The following is an 18,885-nucleotide window of genomic DNA, read 5'->3' as shown; positions in this document are numbered from 1 at the left end:
GAAGTTGGCCGCAAAAAGATTCAATACTGTCATCAATCGAAATAACTCAGTGAACGACTCAATGTACGAAGTACAGTCTTGAAAGGATGTGTTCTACGTTCTAAAGTAACAGCAAGTCATGCTTTTGATAGGTGCTTCTGATTAAGCCAAACGCCTTTTCTTGTTTCATAAAGAACAGAACAGCCGATTCAACCTGTTAATACAGATATTGGATGAGCTGATCTCAAATGTTACGTATGAGAACATTGGCGGATATAAATTCACAATATCTGTTCTTATACTACACGCAATAATATATGTATAACCCATACATGTACCGATAATGATTACATTGAGTTTCACTTTATGTGTCCACTGTAATTAAAAACGCATTTACATATAAACAACCGAATACTTAAGTATTAACAAAAATCTTTTGATTAAATTTTCCTTCAAGCATTGCCGCAGGCAAAAACAACATTTTGGCTTATCCACTTGTATACTTTACGCTCTTTGTTTATTTTATGCGAATTTGATGGTGGGCCGTAAAAGTGTTGTGCTTAAACGGCAGAACAGGCATTTTCGTGACTATATATTTATATACATATATGTATGTGTCTGTATGTATGTATTTGAATAGATAGAAAATATATACAGTTTTGCTTATGTGTAGTGCCAATGTGCCATTTTCAACTGTTAACTGCTGGCAAACACACACACAAACACATATGTATCTGTGCACTCACACATATGTATATACAAGCATTTAGGCGCATTTGTATGCACATATCAGCCCAAATGAGATTGCTCATTTTGTAGTAGCTGTCGCTTTGATGCAAACGCACACACTCGCTCACACACACAAACGAATTCGTGTACATGTGCGAATCAGTGATTTTGCTGGCCATTTACTGCCGCGCACATTTGGCCACATAAATTCCTATTTGCCGCGAAATGTGTTGATTGTAATCTGGCGGATGGCAACGATGCCATTTTGGGTGCACAAAGGCGTTTGTGTGTGAGCGCGCCTAAAAGTATGCCACATCATTATGCGAACGTGCGTTTTTCTTCAGCTCAATGAGCGGGCGTGCGCGCTTGTGTGTGTGCCTGACAGAAACAAATGGCTTTGCTACTTCACTTTCTGCCTATTTCATGTGAGTGTGTGCTAGTGTTTGTATGTATGGGTGGCATGTGAATTTATGCAGAAAGAGCGCGTTGTGGGGCAATGACTTCACTACACTGCTATTGCGCTCACTTTAATAGCTATTTTATTGGAGTTTATTGCAAGCGGAAATGGGAGGGAGAGAGCTTAGATATATGTATGAGCTGAGATGGATGTATTTATATAAGTAAGTTTGGGATTATAGCGGAATTAAAATTAAACTTAATGCTAGAATGTCAGCAATAGTTGACAGCTCGAAATGGGTTACGGTAGCTCAACGAAGTTACATACATACATATTATACCATATAGTATGTAAGTATATTTAAGTACATAAATGGTTTTCTTTGTATTTCGCTTAAATGGGATTTATTGCCAATTCGAGCAAAATGTCTCTTTAAGGAATAACCACTGCATGGTGTAAAACTTTTTGTTGACAGCAATGAAGTGGATATGAACGTAATTTCGGCAATTAAAAAAATTAGGCTTTTTTTTTCTGACAACACTTTTTTATGTTAGCCAACATACAAGCCACTAGAATGTATAGATATAAGAAAAGCTATTTTTTCGTTTATTTGTGTTTACACGTGTTTATTAATGCATAACGTAAGCAGAAACTTTTTCAATTTCAAATTTCAAAGGAAAACAACAAAAGCGTTAACTTCGGTTACGCCGAAGTTTTAATGCCCTTCACAAAAAAAAATGCCTTAAAAAATATTCCATGCCAAATTTCGTCTAAATATCTTGTCAAATAAAAAAAATTGTATATACAACAACTTGATTTTGATTGTTCAGTTTATATGGCAGCTTTAAGCAATTTTATCCGATATCGGCGATCCCCCAAAATCAACAGCTTCTTGAAGAGTAAAGAACGTGAGCAATATTTCGGAACGATATCTCAAAAACTGAGAGTCTAGTTCGGATATATACAGAGGGACATGGCTAAATCGACTAAACTCGTGCCGCTGATTATTTACATAGATACTTTATAGGTTAATCAACGTTTCCTTATGGTCGTACCGTGTATAAATATCAATGCAAATCTATTACAAAAACACTATGCGGTTTTTAAAGAACCTTCTCGCCACTCCACAATAAACTAAACGTTGAATTTTCATGCTGCGTGCTTCTCGATTTGCCGATTAATCTGATTTTGTCGTAATGAGCGGCATAACCGAAACATATTAACAACGCGTCGCCGAAAATTGAAAGCACAAGCGCGTTCAACATTCATAAAATACTAACCTAATAGCAAGGGCAACAACAATACTGTGTTTATAATGGATATGCAAATGTATGGCAATGTTTGCGTGTGTGTGTTTGTAGGTGTTCTCGTAGGCCGCTAATACAATTTGGTCGCTCATAATATGCGCAACAAGGAAGAGCAACCGCGGCATGAATATTAAATGCGCCTAAAAGCATACTATGAAATTTATTACAGCAGCATGAGGCGCACAGTGAACTTAATTTGTGATGGAGATTTTTTTAAGTTCTTATGAAGACTTCTGAAAGAAAGTAAGAAACTGAATTTATGAAAATTTTTTAATGTGTTCAGTGAAAATTTCCAAGGTGCACTTAGTATCATAAGAATGCTATGAAAGTTTTATAATAAATAGGTCGTAGGACAACTTTACTTCTAAAGATTTGTTGTATCTTATTTGTTCTACAGCTGTTCAAGTTATGAAATATGGAAGCATATATATCGGATATCTGATCATATTTGGCTCGATGTGATCCATTTAAGTTGCACGCGAAACCGAATCGTTTTTTTTTTTTCTTTAAATGGTACAACTTTTTTAGTGCCACAAAGCAATTAGCGAAGGTTCTGAGGTTATTCGAAACATGTTTCCTGACATTCGTCAATCCACCTTTTTCAATTTCATAAATATAAGAAAAGTTTGCTTAGAAATCGATGTATCGGCATTAGAGAGATAGCAGAGGTTCATAAACATCTCTTACGGAACGATTCAAACGATTTTGGTAAACGTTTTAGTTATGTGTTCTAAACGTTTAGGTATATGAAGCGTGTCAATGCTGGAAACGTAGCTAATGGCGCTTCAAAAATGGCCTGAAAAAATAATTCGTTGAAGGCACTGAACGATATCCCAGCCGGGTCGGGAAAATTTTTAGAAGACTGGAATAAGCCTTGGCATTCGAAGCCTGTTATGAAAACGATTATAAAGATTTGTACCTGGAAATGTACGATTTTGGCCAGTCCGGGTCAAATTTAATCATATTATGTATCCTACATTCGGTAGAATACAGTGCTTATTAGTTTGTGTACATTGTGAATTATGAACTATGAGTTATTGATTATGAATTATGAATTATGAATTATGGATTATGAATTATGATTTATGAATTATGAGTTATGAATTATGAATTATGAATTATGAATTATGAATTATGAATTATGAATTATGAATTAAGAATTAAAAATTAAGAATTGAGAATTGAGAATTGAGAATTGAGAATTAAGAATTATGAATTGAGAACTAAAAATTAGGAATTAGGAATTAAGAATAAAGAATCAAATATCTAAGAATTAGGAATTCAGATATGCTTTATCTTATCTTTCGTCTGCAACTTTTTTTAATAAAAATACTCATCACTCATATGACGTATGATATCAGTCATTAGCCAGATGTTTTATTAACATATTTTCCTTGTTTCGTCTCGTTATAAAAATTATATCGTTTTTTCAACGTAGGATTTTTCAAAGCAGATTTTTTCACACTAAAGATTAACATGAGATCGCAAATTTAATGAAGTTTTTTATGAAACAGAAGGCATTATTATTTATTATTATTTTTATTTTTCATATACTAATACTACGTTTGCCTTTTCATTTATTATTTATTTTTAATTAAAATTTTTTTACAACCTATTGCATTCTCTACAGTTAAAAATACTTTAAATTACAATTAGCACTCTTTTTAATTTATGGATTCTAGAGCTAAAGGTAATTTTTCCATGGCAACATGCGCCACTCTTAAGTTACCGAGTACATTCGTATTAATGTATGTATGTACTAATATGTATATGAACGTGTTGGCATGAAGGTGTGTGGGCCATGACAAGAAGTTTAATCTAATGAAGGCATTTAGTGATGCCTTCTGCTTAAAACGAAACCAACACAATTGCAAATACAAGTGAGTGTGCAACAAACCTTGTTGTTATTAAAGCGCGTCACGAAGTTGTGTGTGGCCGCTCGTTGCCGCGTGTGTATATTTGTCTGGCTGTGTGCGCTTTGGCGCGGCGTTGGCAATCATAATTATTATATTAATAATAATCATAATCCAGCAAGTTTATTTTCTTCAATAAAAGACAATATGACTACATAAAATATGACCGAATGAGGGCAACACTAATAACAATAACAATAAAGACAATGTTAAAAGTGACGCCAAGGCAACGCTGGCGGTAACAGTGCTGCATGACAACTTTGACAATTGAGACTTACAAGCGTAATGATAACAATGCATAGTTAGAAGAAGTTGCGTACGCTTGCAACATACTTATTTGTGGCATAAATTAATTAATTTTGGTTCTAGTGCTACGAAAATCTTTAAGAAGTACCATTAATCAAGGAACGGAGTTGCGATTCATCATTTTAATATAATAATTTTTATGCCAAAAATTGGTTCAGTTTTTAATAATGGCTGTAGAGTGCTCTTGACAGCTTTAAATATGAAGATTTCAATAAATTCAAAGTTTTTGATATATATGTATGTATGTACGTAACTTGGTTATTTTTTTTCCTTGTGAGATTTCTTATATAAAAATGTTTGGCAGAATTTGCAGAAAAGAGGAAAAGTTTTCACTCTCTCTCTAGATAGTTTTATGGTATATTAGAATGCCGCTGGCTTGGATAGTCTACAATTAGTCTTCATATACCGAATTGGATGGATGGTCTTCGTCCTTCAAATATATTCGTTTTGAAAATTTTGGTAGATATGTAGTGACAGTCTCTAAGTAAGTTAGTTCAGCTTATGATATTATAATTTAGTACCAAAAATTACTATAAAAGGTCGATAACCTCAATTGACAAGAAGTATTGATGTTCGTAGGCCCTTTTTTGTCGTACAGATGTTTTGCAGACATCTTACACTTTATCGGAGTATTGTATCAAAATTTGAAAATCAAAAGTGCGGCACATTAATGGAAAATCTCCCTCGAGGAGTCGAGCAAATTGTGTGGTACTACTCTATGAGCAAAAAAAAGTAAGTCTTGGTTTCTTATTTTAAAATTCTTAATTTATTCTTCATAATCTACGTCGTCCACCTCAAAGTAATCCGCCTTGGCATTCTTTTAGTATAAAGTAAGTCCCCGAAAAGGTTAAATTATTTCCTTCTGTTTTATAGATAAACTTGAAGGCTCTTAGAAAGCCATGAGAAACTTCATTATACTGCTTTTAGAAAATACTTTATAGATAATGTAAAATATGTCGCTATCGAATATCCAATTCAACTGTTTAATCTCTCGTAATTTCTATTAAAACTTTCACTTAAATCCATAACAATAATACACATCACCACTATATTCTTCCTTCTGGAAGCATTTCAAGCGAGAGGGATAACAGCACAACAGCGCGAAAAGAAACTAGCAGAAACAAATAAATCCGCTTAGTGAAAGCAAAAGTAATGGCGACGTAGAAACTCTCGCACAAAAAGTAAAAAAAAAACACGGAGCAAAAATAAAAATAAACAAACTGAAATGAAAGCAAGTAGTGGAGAAGCACTAAAAAGTCGGTGGGATTAGTGGCTTTGGCGTAAATTGTTGAGAAATAAATACGGTCGGCCTGTCGGTCGGTCGACAATTGTGTTGTCTGCTGTAAGGTTTCATAGCCTAGTGTCAGCGAGTATAAATCATGGGAAAAGGACAAGCCGTTACGGTTTATATTGTCGCAATATGCACAGCGACAAGTTGGCAATGCATGGGTGTATATTACATACATACATATGCAAAGTACTGTTATTAATATATAGGATCTATATACATATTACATTGTCGTACATTTGTTTGCTGGTGATAAAAAAATGTAATGTGTGCGAGAAAAATGTCACTGGAAACGAGTTGCCGGCAGACAGAAGGCATTTAATTTTACGCATAAATGCACCCTGTATAATCAAGCGGAAATTTGTAATATTTTTCCATAGTTGAGTGCGTTAAATGACTAAAAAATAGCGGATTAAAGTGTTTAAGCTGGAAAGATTTATTTGCGGTTATCATAAATACTCTTAAATGAATGGCATTGCTCAGCAATAAGAGAGTGATTTATTTACATGAATTATAAAGCAAGTCGCCGATTATAAAAGTGATGAGCTGACAGATGGAGAATAAATGAAATGTTTACATATGGAAGAGTGCAAGCTCAAAAGCGAAGACTTTGAATAGGCTGATACAGCTATCAGAAAAAATTCCAATCATTCCAAACTGTTTCCACACCAATCTATAATGTGATTGATTGCGAATAGAAACTAGTGAATTCTAACCTAAAAGTTGATAAGTGACTTAACAGTTTATATGGAGAGGGACATGGTTAGATCATGTCGTCCGTATGGATGAAAACACTCCAGCTCTGAAGGTATTCGACGTAGTACCCGCCAGGGGAAGCACTCCACTCTATTGGAGAGATCAGCTGTTGTTAACTCGCATAAGCAGTGTCTGCGCCATTAAAGAAGGAAGGGGAGTTTTCTGCAGTTAGCTTTTAATCAACTATTCTTTCAGATTGTTGGTATGCATCCACTCCTATAGTAGACTTGTTATAATGGCTGATCAAGTAGTGCATGACTTCGCTATCTCCATATTAAACTTATGGGTGAATGTTCATTACAGAATCGTCGGAAACTGTACCCAAATCCCAATAAGATGAGCACAAGTCCCTTCGTTGTGCACTCCGGCGCTAGATCTATGAGCCTCGCGCGAGCTCAGCAATCGTTGGTCAGCAAACAGCACTTGTGACATTGCGAGAGATTTCTGAGCCAGCTTTCGCCAGACTAACGTAGAAGCATATATACTTTCTACGAACCCGACCAATTGGCTGGAGTAGAATTTAGCCAGCTCAATAAATTTCTGATTGGATCTAGGAGCTTTGCAGATTTATGATGGTTCTTTTGCTCCGTACTTAAAGAGTTCTGGATATCACAACAGAAAAGTGGCTCTAGTAGTCCAAGTGGGATTATAGCCTACCACCTAACCTAACCTAATAGTTACCAGATTTTTTTTCGGATCTTTTGATGTCAGATATTACATGCCAGAAAGCAGAAAAGATTTTTCCAATGTACTTTGCCTGATACACTATTTATCCAAGAGGTTTTTAATGGCCACTACATTCTTATAATTCTTTATGGGAACCCAGTAAAAATATCGTTTAAATAAAAAAGAAAATTGTTGACGAATTTCCCGACTAATTGAAAATTTTTGATGCTTAACTAAGTAACAAAATGTTAATTATTACTTTGTTGGTTGTCAACTCCAGACAAAAATATTTTCAAAACAGTTTCTTTGATTATTCAGTGATCTATTCAGTGGAAACGCAGTATTTTGGAATCAATTGTTATTTTATTGGACAAGGATTCACTATTAAATTAAAAGGTGGCATCCCTATTGTAAGATATATTTTTGTTGGAGGCTCTGAGAAAATTGAAAAAAAGAATTTAGGTTTTAATTTTTTGAAAGGTGGCAACTCTATTACAAAATATTTCTAAATGAACGATTGTGATAACAATTTTTTTTATTATTTTGAAATCAATCGTCTTTTTAATTTAACTAAAGTTTTCTTATTAAATTAAAAGGTGGCAACCCTGTAAAATATATTTTTATTGAAAGCTCTGAGAACACTTCGCTGATATTTTCTTTGAAATGTATTTTCTATTAGTTTAAGTTCAAATTTTTTTTGAAAGATGGCAACTCTATTTCAAAATACTTCTAAATTAATGATTGTGATTACAGTTTTTTCCATTTTAAACCCCTATATTGTATTATTTTTTGTATTTCTCCTTAATCGGAAACGGTCCCTTGATGTTCCAAATGTAAGAGGTTCCAATGCTTAAGTTTCAAAATTAAGTGTATACATACATAAATGTGACCCTGTTAAAGGTTGGCCGTTAAATTTTCCGGAAATATTGTCCTTAATGAACCCAGTCTTTGTCTGCTGTATCTCCAATACGAGTCAGATACTTAAATTCGACTGGTTTGTGACCTCGCTAATAACAGCTGATGGACTTAAGATTTCCTTCATTAACATTATGTAATTGTTAAAGTTTTGTCGGCTCTCAGTAGAAAGCGCTTTAGATCTATTGCTTATAAAATAAAATGGTTCCGACCTTCCGCTGAAGCATTTCGTGAGATATTTCTGGTTAACCCCAGTTCAATATAAACATTCATAATTTACAAAGATTAAACTTACCACCCCGACTGAGAAGTAATTGTTGATGATATTATAGGGCACTGTGCAATCTTTTTCCGGCTGCACTTTAATCTGTTTGGGCAGAGATATGACAGTCTGAGTTTTCGCCGCTGCACTGCCGGACGAAGTCAATGTGGACGGTGTTGTGGGTTCTGCATCTGCTGCTAATGTTTCCGGCTCCGGTGCGCCAACGGTGCCAGATGGTGTAGGGGAATATTTGGGCGATGCCGAAGAGATCGGTAATGGCGATGTCGGTGACAATGGCGTGTTTGGCACTGTCGAGCTGTCAGCGACAGTCGATACTTCCGCTGCTGTCACTGATGCAGCTGCGAGCTCTACCTCGTTGCTAATGTGACTAATGGGTGCGGTGGGGGCAGTGGTGTCAGGAGTGGTGCTGATGGTTGCTGCGGTGGACGCTTTTATCGATGCAGTGCTGAGTCCAATATTTTCCCTTTCTGTTGGTGTTGATATGCTTTTCGCGCTAGGAGGTGTCTGTAATTGTTCTGGCGCCAGCGTTCCTTCCACTTCGCTTTTCTGCTCAGTTGGCGGATTATTTGGAATGTCTGTTGCCACCGCAGGCGCGTGTATTGAATGGCGTTCGCTGCGATTCACAACACAATTGTTCATTTTATCGTTGTCATTGTTGTTGTTGCTCTCATCATCAATTGCATCGCCATCGACGCTTTTAGCCATTTCCGGCTTTTGCGGTGTGCCAGGTGATTGCAAGTCTTCTGATTGCGTTCGTTCGCGTCGCTCCTTTTGGCGCTCCTGTTCCTCGTGCTGTTGTTGTTGCTTTTGTTGTCTAATAATTGTGCTCGTACTGCTGCAACTGCTGCTGCTATTGCTGAGTGTTGTGAGCGTGCGCTTCGTTTCGAATGTCGACATTGATATGCTTTTGGTTGCGCGACCCACGTTGCCACCTCCACTACCACCACCACCATTGCCCGCAATGCCACCTCCCGCACCGCCGACACTCGCACCTCGTATGCCACCGCCAACCGCATCGGTGGCGTATTCGGTTGCTGTGGTAATCGACGAACTCATCGATGACGTGGATGCCGTTGTGGTCATGTGCTCCTGTTTGCTGCTGCTACCGCTGCACATGTTCGTGCAAACGCTGGTGCTGCGGTGGAACTCCTCGAATTTCTCGAAAAGCGCCTTTTCGACCACAACACTCTGCGATAGCTCAATCACTTTCTGCATGTTCGAGTGGAGCGTGACCTGTGTAGGAAGAAGTAAGTCGATTATATGCATGCTAAACGAGCGTTCATTGCAGTGTGGTGCAGCATTGAGTGGAACTCAAAAACACATCGTGGCATGGTGTACGAGTTGTGCATAAATAAATACAGGCACGAGTGTGTTGTTATGCAATAATAAAGTAATGCAAACAAAAAGATTTTTGAAAGCCATAAATTTATATAAAATGGTTTTGCGCATATGAGCAGACTAAACTGTTTTAGATGGGATTAGACGGCTTCTTTGACTTTGAGGCTAGGATTTCTTAAAAATAAGTGCATGGGAAATGCTTAAGGTAATTTTTTTGTTTCTGTTTTTTTTTTTGTAAATTTAAATATATTTAGAATCTGTTTAATTATAATAAACTGTAACTAGATTTCATGAACACACAATGAGGATGAATTATTATATCAAATAAATTTAAAAAACTTAAAAATAAAATAAAATAAAATAAAATAAAATAAAATAAAATAAAATAAAATAAAATAAAATAAAATAAAATAAAATAAAATAAAATAAAATAAAATAAAATAAAATAAAATAAAAAAAAATAAAAAAAAAAAAAAAAAAAAAAAATAAAATAAAATAAAATAAAATAAAATAAAATAAAATAAAATAAAATAAAATAAAATAAATAAAATAAAATAAAATAAAATAAAATATAATAAAATAAAAAAGAGCAAGCGCGTTATTATAAATTAGTTAAAAATAATTTTATTTTAATTTTTTTTAGAAATCTATTTTAGTGTGGCTGAATATTTAAGAGGCATTTTTTGGCAAAGTAAAATTTTTACTGTCTTCTCTTTAATTATTTTTAATGTAGTATGTTATATATAAAGTAGTGTGTTATTTATAAATGATCAGGATGACGAGACGTGTTGAATTCGTAGTTCTCAATAAATTAATCTTAATTGTAGGAAGTACCATACTCCGCTTCTCAATACGTCACAAAGCTATTTTTTAGTACAACAAAAATCCATTAAAAAGGGCATATACGGTTGAGAAAGTTTTTAATATGTGAGCGGGGTTCTGCCTTTAAATAAATATAATTTACATATCTCCTACACAACTTAAGTTGTAATAACCACATTCCCTCTTTTTGATATCCTTAACCACCCTGAGAAAATGGGTAAATTCGATTTATAACTATGCACCCTACCAGGCTAAAAACTAACAAAAGTGCGATCTGTAATTAAATGAGTCATAGACTTATAATGTTACATCCGAGCGGGTATGAGAGGCCTCGATTTCATATAACCCAATTTTAAATTATATCAGATTCTTTTACTTTTTAGTATACTAATCATGAACGAATCAAACAATGCAGATAAACCTTTGCATGAGTAATCCCTTTTGATCAAAAATTGTCCACATCGGATCAAAATTGATTAAGTCCCCACATACCGAAAATCTGGACCCCATGTTTTTATTGCGAATTTTTTATTGAAAATAACGCTCAATATATGAGATATATTGTAGAAATGCGGAGAGAATCCTGTTCTGCCAACAGTCTGTGTGTCAAAAATGGGTTGAATCGGATTAATAATTCTCTTAGCCGCCATAGGTATATGGCAAAGAAAATTTTTTAACTACATACCGCATATACCGGTCAATATGTGAGCTATCTTAATATAACTGAAAAAACATGTTTTTAACTATAATAACCAGGTATCGTCTGGTTCTGAGAGATTTCAAGAGTAAGATTAGGTTACACCCGAACTTAGCCCTTCCTTACTTATCTAATTTTCGTTTTTCTAATTAGCAAATTGAACTTGTTTCGTTTTATTAAGTTTTTATAATTCACATTTTGGTTTTGCGTTTTTGTTTTCATTATACAATATTAAAGTCGTGTCGGGCGTATAAGTAACACAATTTACTCTCTTTCTAATATTGAATTGTAATTTATGTGAAGAGTTGTTCTATTATAGGAAATATTTCAGATTAAAAAGACTGCAATTATTCATAATAAATCACTAGCAAATTCTATTACCACATTTTTTGAGGTTTCAACCAAAATTCCGGTTTGAAGACCGATTAGCCTGATTAGTAATAATTTTAGCGCATATCAGTAAGTTACTTACATACAGTATTGGACAAAACTAAAGCATCCCCTACTATGGCTCAGCTCGAACTTAGCTGTTTTCAGACAATAAAAATAAATAAATCTAAAATTTTGACGTTTTGACGTTAATAGTTTTTATTAACTTAAAGCTTTTCATTTTCAGTTCTCAAAATTAAATAAGTTAAAATAACAAAAAAATTTATGGTTTAAAAATGAACTGGACAAAACTAAAGCACCCTTTCATCGCTTTGAAAATAATATCTGAAAATTAAAAAATATTAGCAAATCCTTTATTTTGGGTGACTGAAACGCATATTTTAGGCATAGAAGAAATGAAATTATTTACTAAGTTTCATGCGTTATGCCATTCAAAGCAATTTGTTCAGGTTCTATAAGTTGATCTATAATATAATTGATATAAATTTAATTATTTATCTATATGCTGTAGAATTATAATATAACTTTTTTGCGTAATAAAATGTAATTTCAAACTTTTGTGAATTTATTTCCGTTTTTTATTAAATTTAGCTTATTATTATTTATTTACTTAGTTATAATTATTAATTTCAGTTTAATTTTTTAAATTTACTTAATTATATTTACTAATATTGTGATTATATTATAATACTTAGTTTTATAACCAGTGCGTATGAGTAACAAAGAACTAAGGGAACGTACGTGGCGTATGAGTGACATTTAATTGACTACTTTTTTTGGCAAGACCATTGGCATATGAGTGATATGTAATCGAGTAATCTCTTTTACACTCATTGCCATTTAAGTAAATCGGAATTTGTCTTTTGCGAAATTGCAAAAAGATTAGCTCAATGCAATCGGTTATAATTGCTTGTGAGTTCGCAATCCATTTTAATCTATTTTCTAGTTATTTCTTCTGCTGGCAAAGGTTTGGGTCAACAGAGTGTATCACTTGTACACATGGGTAGAGCATAAATTGACTTAAAATTGCCACAAGTTAGCTTTATGCACTAAAACGCAACGAATAAAAATATATGAAAGGAAAGGATACAAGAGAGCATTCGAATTGTACCATCGAATTGAATTTAATTTTTTCAGTTATTTTTTTAGAGTTTTTGCGCTTTGCGTTACAAAACTTTTTACTGCAGCTTATGCTAGTTGAGCTGAAAGGGTTAAGGGGACAAACAATATTTGTAATAGCATTTAAACCGAACTTTTGAGGGGTGTAAAACGATTACGAAAGGTGTGCGAACAAAGTGGCGAAGGTAGATGAAGAGCGGTGGCTGAAGAGAAAGCTAAAGTACGAAAGCAATTGAAAGCAGAGCTTACAGTTGACGCATGCCGGTCTGGGTTGCTGCTATCAAATCGCTTTCGTACTAATTGGATTTTGGCAAGTGGCAAGCAATCACTTCAGCTAAGTTCGAGCGATGTCGCAGTGAAAGTGTATACCAAAAGTCGATTGAGTCAAAGATGATTTCAAGTAAAATGTCAGTAGGACATTGAAAAGTGCGAGCAAAGTGCTAAAAAGTAAAATAAATGTAAAAAGTGGGGACAAAAAAATGTTTTTAAACAGATTGCTTGTGTGTCTGCCATGGTGTATGAGATGATGATACTTTGAGTTGCTGTTGAGAAGTGACAACCAATGGGTTGACGAAGTTGTTTTCTAATTATATTGCAATTAGAAATGTTTTTTTTTGTCTTGCACCACAGATTTGCTCCATTTTATTTCGATTTCACACACTTTTCCCCCACTCACCTTTGGTCGTAGTACTTCCGCCACAGGCGCTGCATTCGTCACCTCAATACTCCAACGATCCAACATTACAATGGACGAGCGCTTAATTTTGTCCATTAGCTTGGGTATATTTTCGCCCTCATAGCCGCCACCCCAACGCAGACAGCGCGCCAAATCGTTGCCAGTGCCAAGTGGTATGACGCCAATGGCCGGTTGTGTGGCGAGTTCAATGGAATCTAAGTGTATGGAGTGGAAGTGAGAAATTTTGCATGAAAAAAATGTGACGCAACTTTGTTTGCTTTTGTTTTGTCAAAAAGTCATTCAGTATGTAATAGTAGTGACACCATAATATCTTTATAATATTATTTAGAAAGAAATTAGTATGCGTACTTATATTTGTATGCCTTATTACTTGTTACTACAATGAATTGAAATTTCTCTTCCCTTTTTCAATTAAAAAATTGTTTACTTACCCATTGCTTCGAGCACCCAACCAACCGTGCCGTCACCACCACAACAAATCACCTTAAAGTTCGGCATGTCTTTGAATAACGTCAAACCTAGAGAAAGAATAACGCAAAGAAAGCGATAGAGATAAAAATATATTTTATTTAATATTTTTACTTCACTACTAAAACTTCTTGCTTACCTTCCTTTGGTCCACCTTTCGACAGATCATACACTTGCCTCGGATTGAGCATATATTGAAATTTTCGCAGTATACGATCACCTTGGCGACCGCCACTCTTTGGATTCACAAATACCAGCAACGGACAGCTGCTCTCGCTTGGCGGTGTAATTTGAAAATGTGTGGCCTGATGATTGATTTGCGATTTCTTTTATTAGCAACACATTTTTTTTACAAATATTTATATTTATTTATAAATAATTTTTCAAAACACAAATATTTTAATAATTTGCATATAATTAAGGACGAACACATGATAACACATTTGGTTGATTGATGTGTTAGGTGATATGCCAATTTGAGTGGTTTTATAAGCGTGATGAGTACACAGACACGTTGGCGAATGAGTAATTTTTGGAATTTGTGGTTGCCGATTAAAATTTTGCGGTGGAATGTAATTTAAAATATTGCGTGGGAAGAGGAATGGAAGAGACAAACAATGTGTATGAATTAATTTTAAATTTGGTGAGGTTTCGGTGAATACATAAATATTTGATTAACATATATTTTTTGTTAATTAATATATTATTAATAAATATTAATGAAACAAAATTGATTTCGAACGCAAAATAAAATATTTTTGGATAAGATTTCAAAATTAACTTAACTGAAGTTAACTTAACTTAACTTAGTTTAAGGGAACTTAACTTAACATTACATAATTTAAATTAAGTGTTCTTAACATAACTTAACTTCACTTATCTTAACTTAACTTAACTTAACTTAACTTAACTTAACCTAACTTAACTTAACTTAACTTGACTTAACCCAACTTAAATTAAATGGAAACAATTTGAATAAAATTAAATAAGTTTATGTTAACTTAATTTCAATTAATTTAACGGAGCTAAGTAAACTTACTTCACCTAAAAGAGTAAATACACTTAATTTAATTCCAATCAATAAAAATAAATCAATCAGGAAGAAATTAATTTAATATAACTTAATATAAATTAAATAGAAATTGTTGAAGTTTACTTATGATAATTTGACATTAATAGAAAAAATTAATTTAGTGAGATTATATTAATTAAACCTAAATAGACATAGTCTAACTTAACATAACATGACATGACTTAACTTAAGACAACTTAACTCAACATAATATAACTTATGATATAACTTAACAAGATAACATAAGATGACTTAACGTAAACTCACTTTGCATAACTTAACTTATCTTAACTAAACTTAACTTAAATTAAATTGATGTTACATATAACGACATATTTGAACTTAAGATAACATAATGTGATTTAACTTAACTTAACATAACTTAAATTCAATTTAATTTAGAGTAAAAAAGTTAGCTAATTAAATTAAACTAATCGAAATTTAAGTAATTAAACTGCTTTGGTCAATAAATTGTTAATGAATTTACTTTTTTTTTTCATCTTATCCAAAAATATAAACATAACAAAGAACACACAAAAACATAAACAGAAACATAAACAAAAAATGCTTTCCAACAAAACTTAACGCATAATTAACTCACTTTATTCGCTTGATTTACCGAGCGCTGGCGATCTAAGACCGCTGGACAGATGGCCGTCGGCGGTATAATTAAATCCGCATATTCGCCCAAAGTACATTCCTTTTTGACCGACGAGGCGCAGCGATTGTGTAGCTAAAAACAAATAGATTATGCAACGGCAAATTAGATAATTTCACGAATTTCAAAGCGGAGGGCGTGCAAGTGAAACGAAAATTAAATGCGTAAAATGCGAAATTGAAAAACAAGCGACTTGAGAAAGAAAACTTTTAAGAATTTAAGGATAACAAGAGGACAAGAGAATACAGCGACGACATGTTTCTAACGACATTTTCAAATTAGCATAAGTGTCCACGCAGCTGTCGAAATGTGACACATTCGCTTAAGCAGCTGCACGAGCCAACTACAGTAGAAGGCGTCGTGCTTTTGTTTTCAACGTTCTTCTTTATGTCGCTTTTGCGTTTTTGGCGTTAAATATTGAACACGTGTCGTCTGCAAGGTGAGCGTTGAATATACTTATATAGTACAATTTTACACACACGCACACAAAATGGTATTTATCTTTTAGTTAACAACTACAAAAGAATAACCACATCACTGGAGGAGGGAAGCAAGAGATTGTCAAAGAGGAGCTAACTAGAGTTTCTATATGTACTAGCACAATTTTGTCATTTATCATTTATTTCTTTCTTCTGGCGCACAAAAACTAATTTAAATTACTTGAGGTCTATTGCTTTTATATTAGGCTCATAATTTCTCAGCTAATTAATTGGATTAGTAGCTCGTTAGTGTACAATTTTCAAACACTCTACGCATCGACACTGTTTTAATTACGTTTAAATTGCAAGCTTGCTTTGAAATATATGCCTGCAAGCGGGTGTGGTTAGGCATTTTCGAGCTTAGTTGAGAAGCATCTTTTAAATTAAAATGGAATCTGCCTGGCAGTAAAATTAAGTTCAGACAAAGCGAATTTATTAAAAGAATTTTAATGTTTTTTCATCTTTTCATAATTAAGTTATTAACACTATTTATATTTATTCGTTTTCTTCGTCAGGCATCACATTATTATTTGCTTGAATATGTGATCTATATATTATTATATGTATAAAATTGGAGGGGAATTAACCTTTACAGTTTAGCGCTACTGGTAGTCTTTGTAGGCTATAGTCCCATTGAGACTCATCCAAGACATCTTCCCATTAGCACAATGCCCTTTTTAAATACAAAAAAAATTTAAAATTTTTTCAGGAAAAGTTCGGACTTTAAGAAGATCAGTTTCAAGCATTTCAAGTTATGAACTATGCATTTTGCTGTACCGATTTTGAGATGTTATAGTCTGAGAACAGGGGAAATCGGACTACAGCCACGCCTAATTCCTATATAAAACAATTTAGTTTTCATCTGATATTTTCATTTTCTATTTTGCAAATCGAGCACCAAAATTTATCGGGATAAAATTTTGTGCGAATAATGCCTCTAAAACATGTTACCTTGTAACAAAAAATTATTCAAATCGGACCAAAACTGCTCAATCCGCTTGGTACCAAATATGGGGACCCCTGTGCCTGTAGTTGACTTTTTTCCAAAAATATCTCTCAATATATGAGATATATAACTGAAATTCGGAGAGAATCCTTTCCTGATAATAGTTTGTCAGAATGTCAAAAATAGATTGAATCAGGCCAATACTTCCATTAGCCCCGATATAGCTAATTTAAAGTTTTTCAAATTTCGGGGTGACTTTGTATCGCATATATCGGTCAATATGGGAGTTACATATATCAATGAAAATGAGAGGGCGTGTTTTACTCACACTCTTTTCCCCAGCCTCCATATAACTATTATCAGGAGTTTCGAACATCTGGCTGACCTTGCTCCATATGATTGGTGATGGTATGTGAGGTTCTTTAATGAAACCCTGGGAACATATTATTGGTGTGTGGCATATTAATAACATGTGTTATTGACAAAAAAGATAAACTCGGTTCGATACTACCTCGATCACCCATATTTGAATATAAAATTCTACTAGCATCTGAAGGAAATTCACGGACTTATGTATGTTCGGTTATACCCAAACATATCGCTTTTTTTACCTATTTTCTACTACGTAGCAAAGAGTAAAATTTTCCCACTTTTCGGCGTCCTGTATGGAAAATTAAAGCGCAAATCAATTAACGAGCAAAGCCACCAATGACGCCACAGGCAATTGCACAGCTTGAAATTCTAAATTTATGCCATTATGTTGTATTGTCATTCGCGTGGCATACGCTAATACCGAACACAATCCCAATAACAACAACAAAATAACATTTACTCATTTTGCCTCAGTGTTGCAATTTCGAAAATAAACAAATAACAAAAACAGCAGCAATCAAGTGACAGCAGATATAAGAGACAAGCGACAAGTGACACGACGCCGAGGGGAGCTTGAAGCGTAAGCGGAGGGGATTTGAAAATGCAAACGCATATTGCAAACTGCACAGCAAGTTAAGTGTATTATTATTGTTGCAACATTGCATGTCAAATTAAAATTGCGAATTGCTGTCAATAAAGTTGGGGGAACACACACATTCACACATATAACTATATTTCTGAAAATGTGGTAGCGTTAACTGCGGCAGCTCACCGCATAAATGCACTCACATACAAACAAACATATTTAAATCTGTGAGCGAGCGCATGAGCGCCATTATACCGTGAATAGATGCAAATTCCCGCATAAATATGTATGTAAATGCAATAAACAAATGCAAACATAAAAGAGGTGTCACAAAACGACTAACGAATTCCCAACCAAGCCAAGGCAAATGACTTTGATTGGCGGCGTGGGAATGCCGCAAGTGCCTCGCTGGCGTGAACGAAAGGCGGGAACAGAGTCTCTGCGCTTTAAGAGCAGAGCGAAGATACCGTCATTGAGTGGATTTTGCTGCAGCTAAGGTGTGCATTTGAGGCGACAAAGTACACGCACCCCAGTGCCACGCACGTGACAGGTGCTGCGTAACGACTTGAGTTGACAGCTGTGTGGCGGCTATATGTAAAAATTATGCAGACAGCACCGGTTGGTATTTGAATGGAAAATTCTCACGAAAATTGTGCATTTTATTTCCAGTTGCAATTGACGGGAGGGGCTAGATCGACAAAG

General features: G+C 34.3%; 1 protein-coding gene across 2 annotated transcripts in view; it reads right to left on the bottom strand.

The window, feature by feature from the left end:
- The window catches only part of LOC120771554 (diacylglycerol kinase 1), a 195,647-nt gene that overhangs the window by 16,641 nt on the left and 160,121 nt on the right, over positions 1-18,885 (bottom strand). For both annotated transcript variants that reach the window (XM_040099615.1, XM_040099616.1), the window contains exons 13-17: positions 15,744-15,875; positions 14,210-14,375; positions 14,034-14,120; positions 13,582-13,796; positions 8,552-9,772 (exon numbers count right to left, since the gene is read on the bottom strand). In XM_040099615.1, coding sequence (XP_039955549.1) covers positions 8,552-9,772; positions 13,582-13,796; positions 14,034-14,120; positions 14,210-14,375; positions 15,744-15,875 — 1,821 coding nt within the window. The remainder of the gene's footprint in view (positions 1-8,551; positions 9,773-13,581; positions 13,797-14,033; positions 14,121-14,209; positions 14,376-15,743; positions 15,876-18,885) is intronic.

Source organism: Bactrocera tryoni, chromosome 3, assembly GCF_016617805.1.
Source record: "Bactrocera tryoni isolate S06 chromosome 3, CSIRO_BtryS06_freeze2, whole genome shotgun sequence".
NCBI lineage: Eukaryota > Metazoa > Arthropoda > Insecta > Diptera > Tephritidae > Bactrocera > Bactrocera tryoni.
Note: the sequence above shows the minus strand (reverse complement) of the source record. Positions and strands in the feature narration are given on the sequence as shown.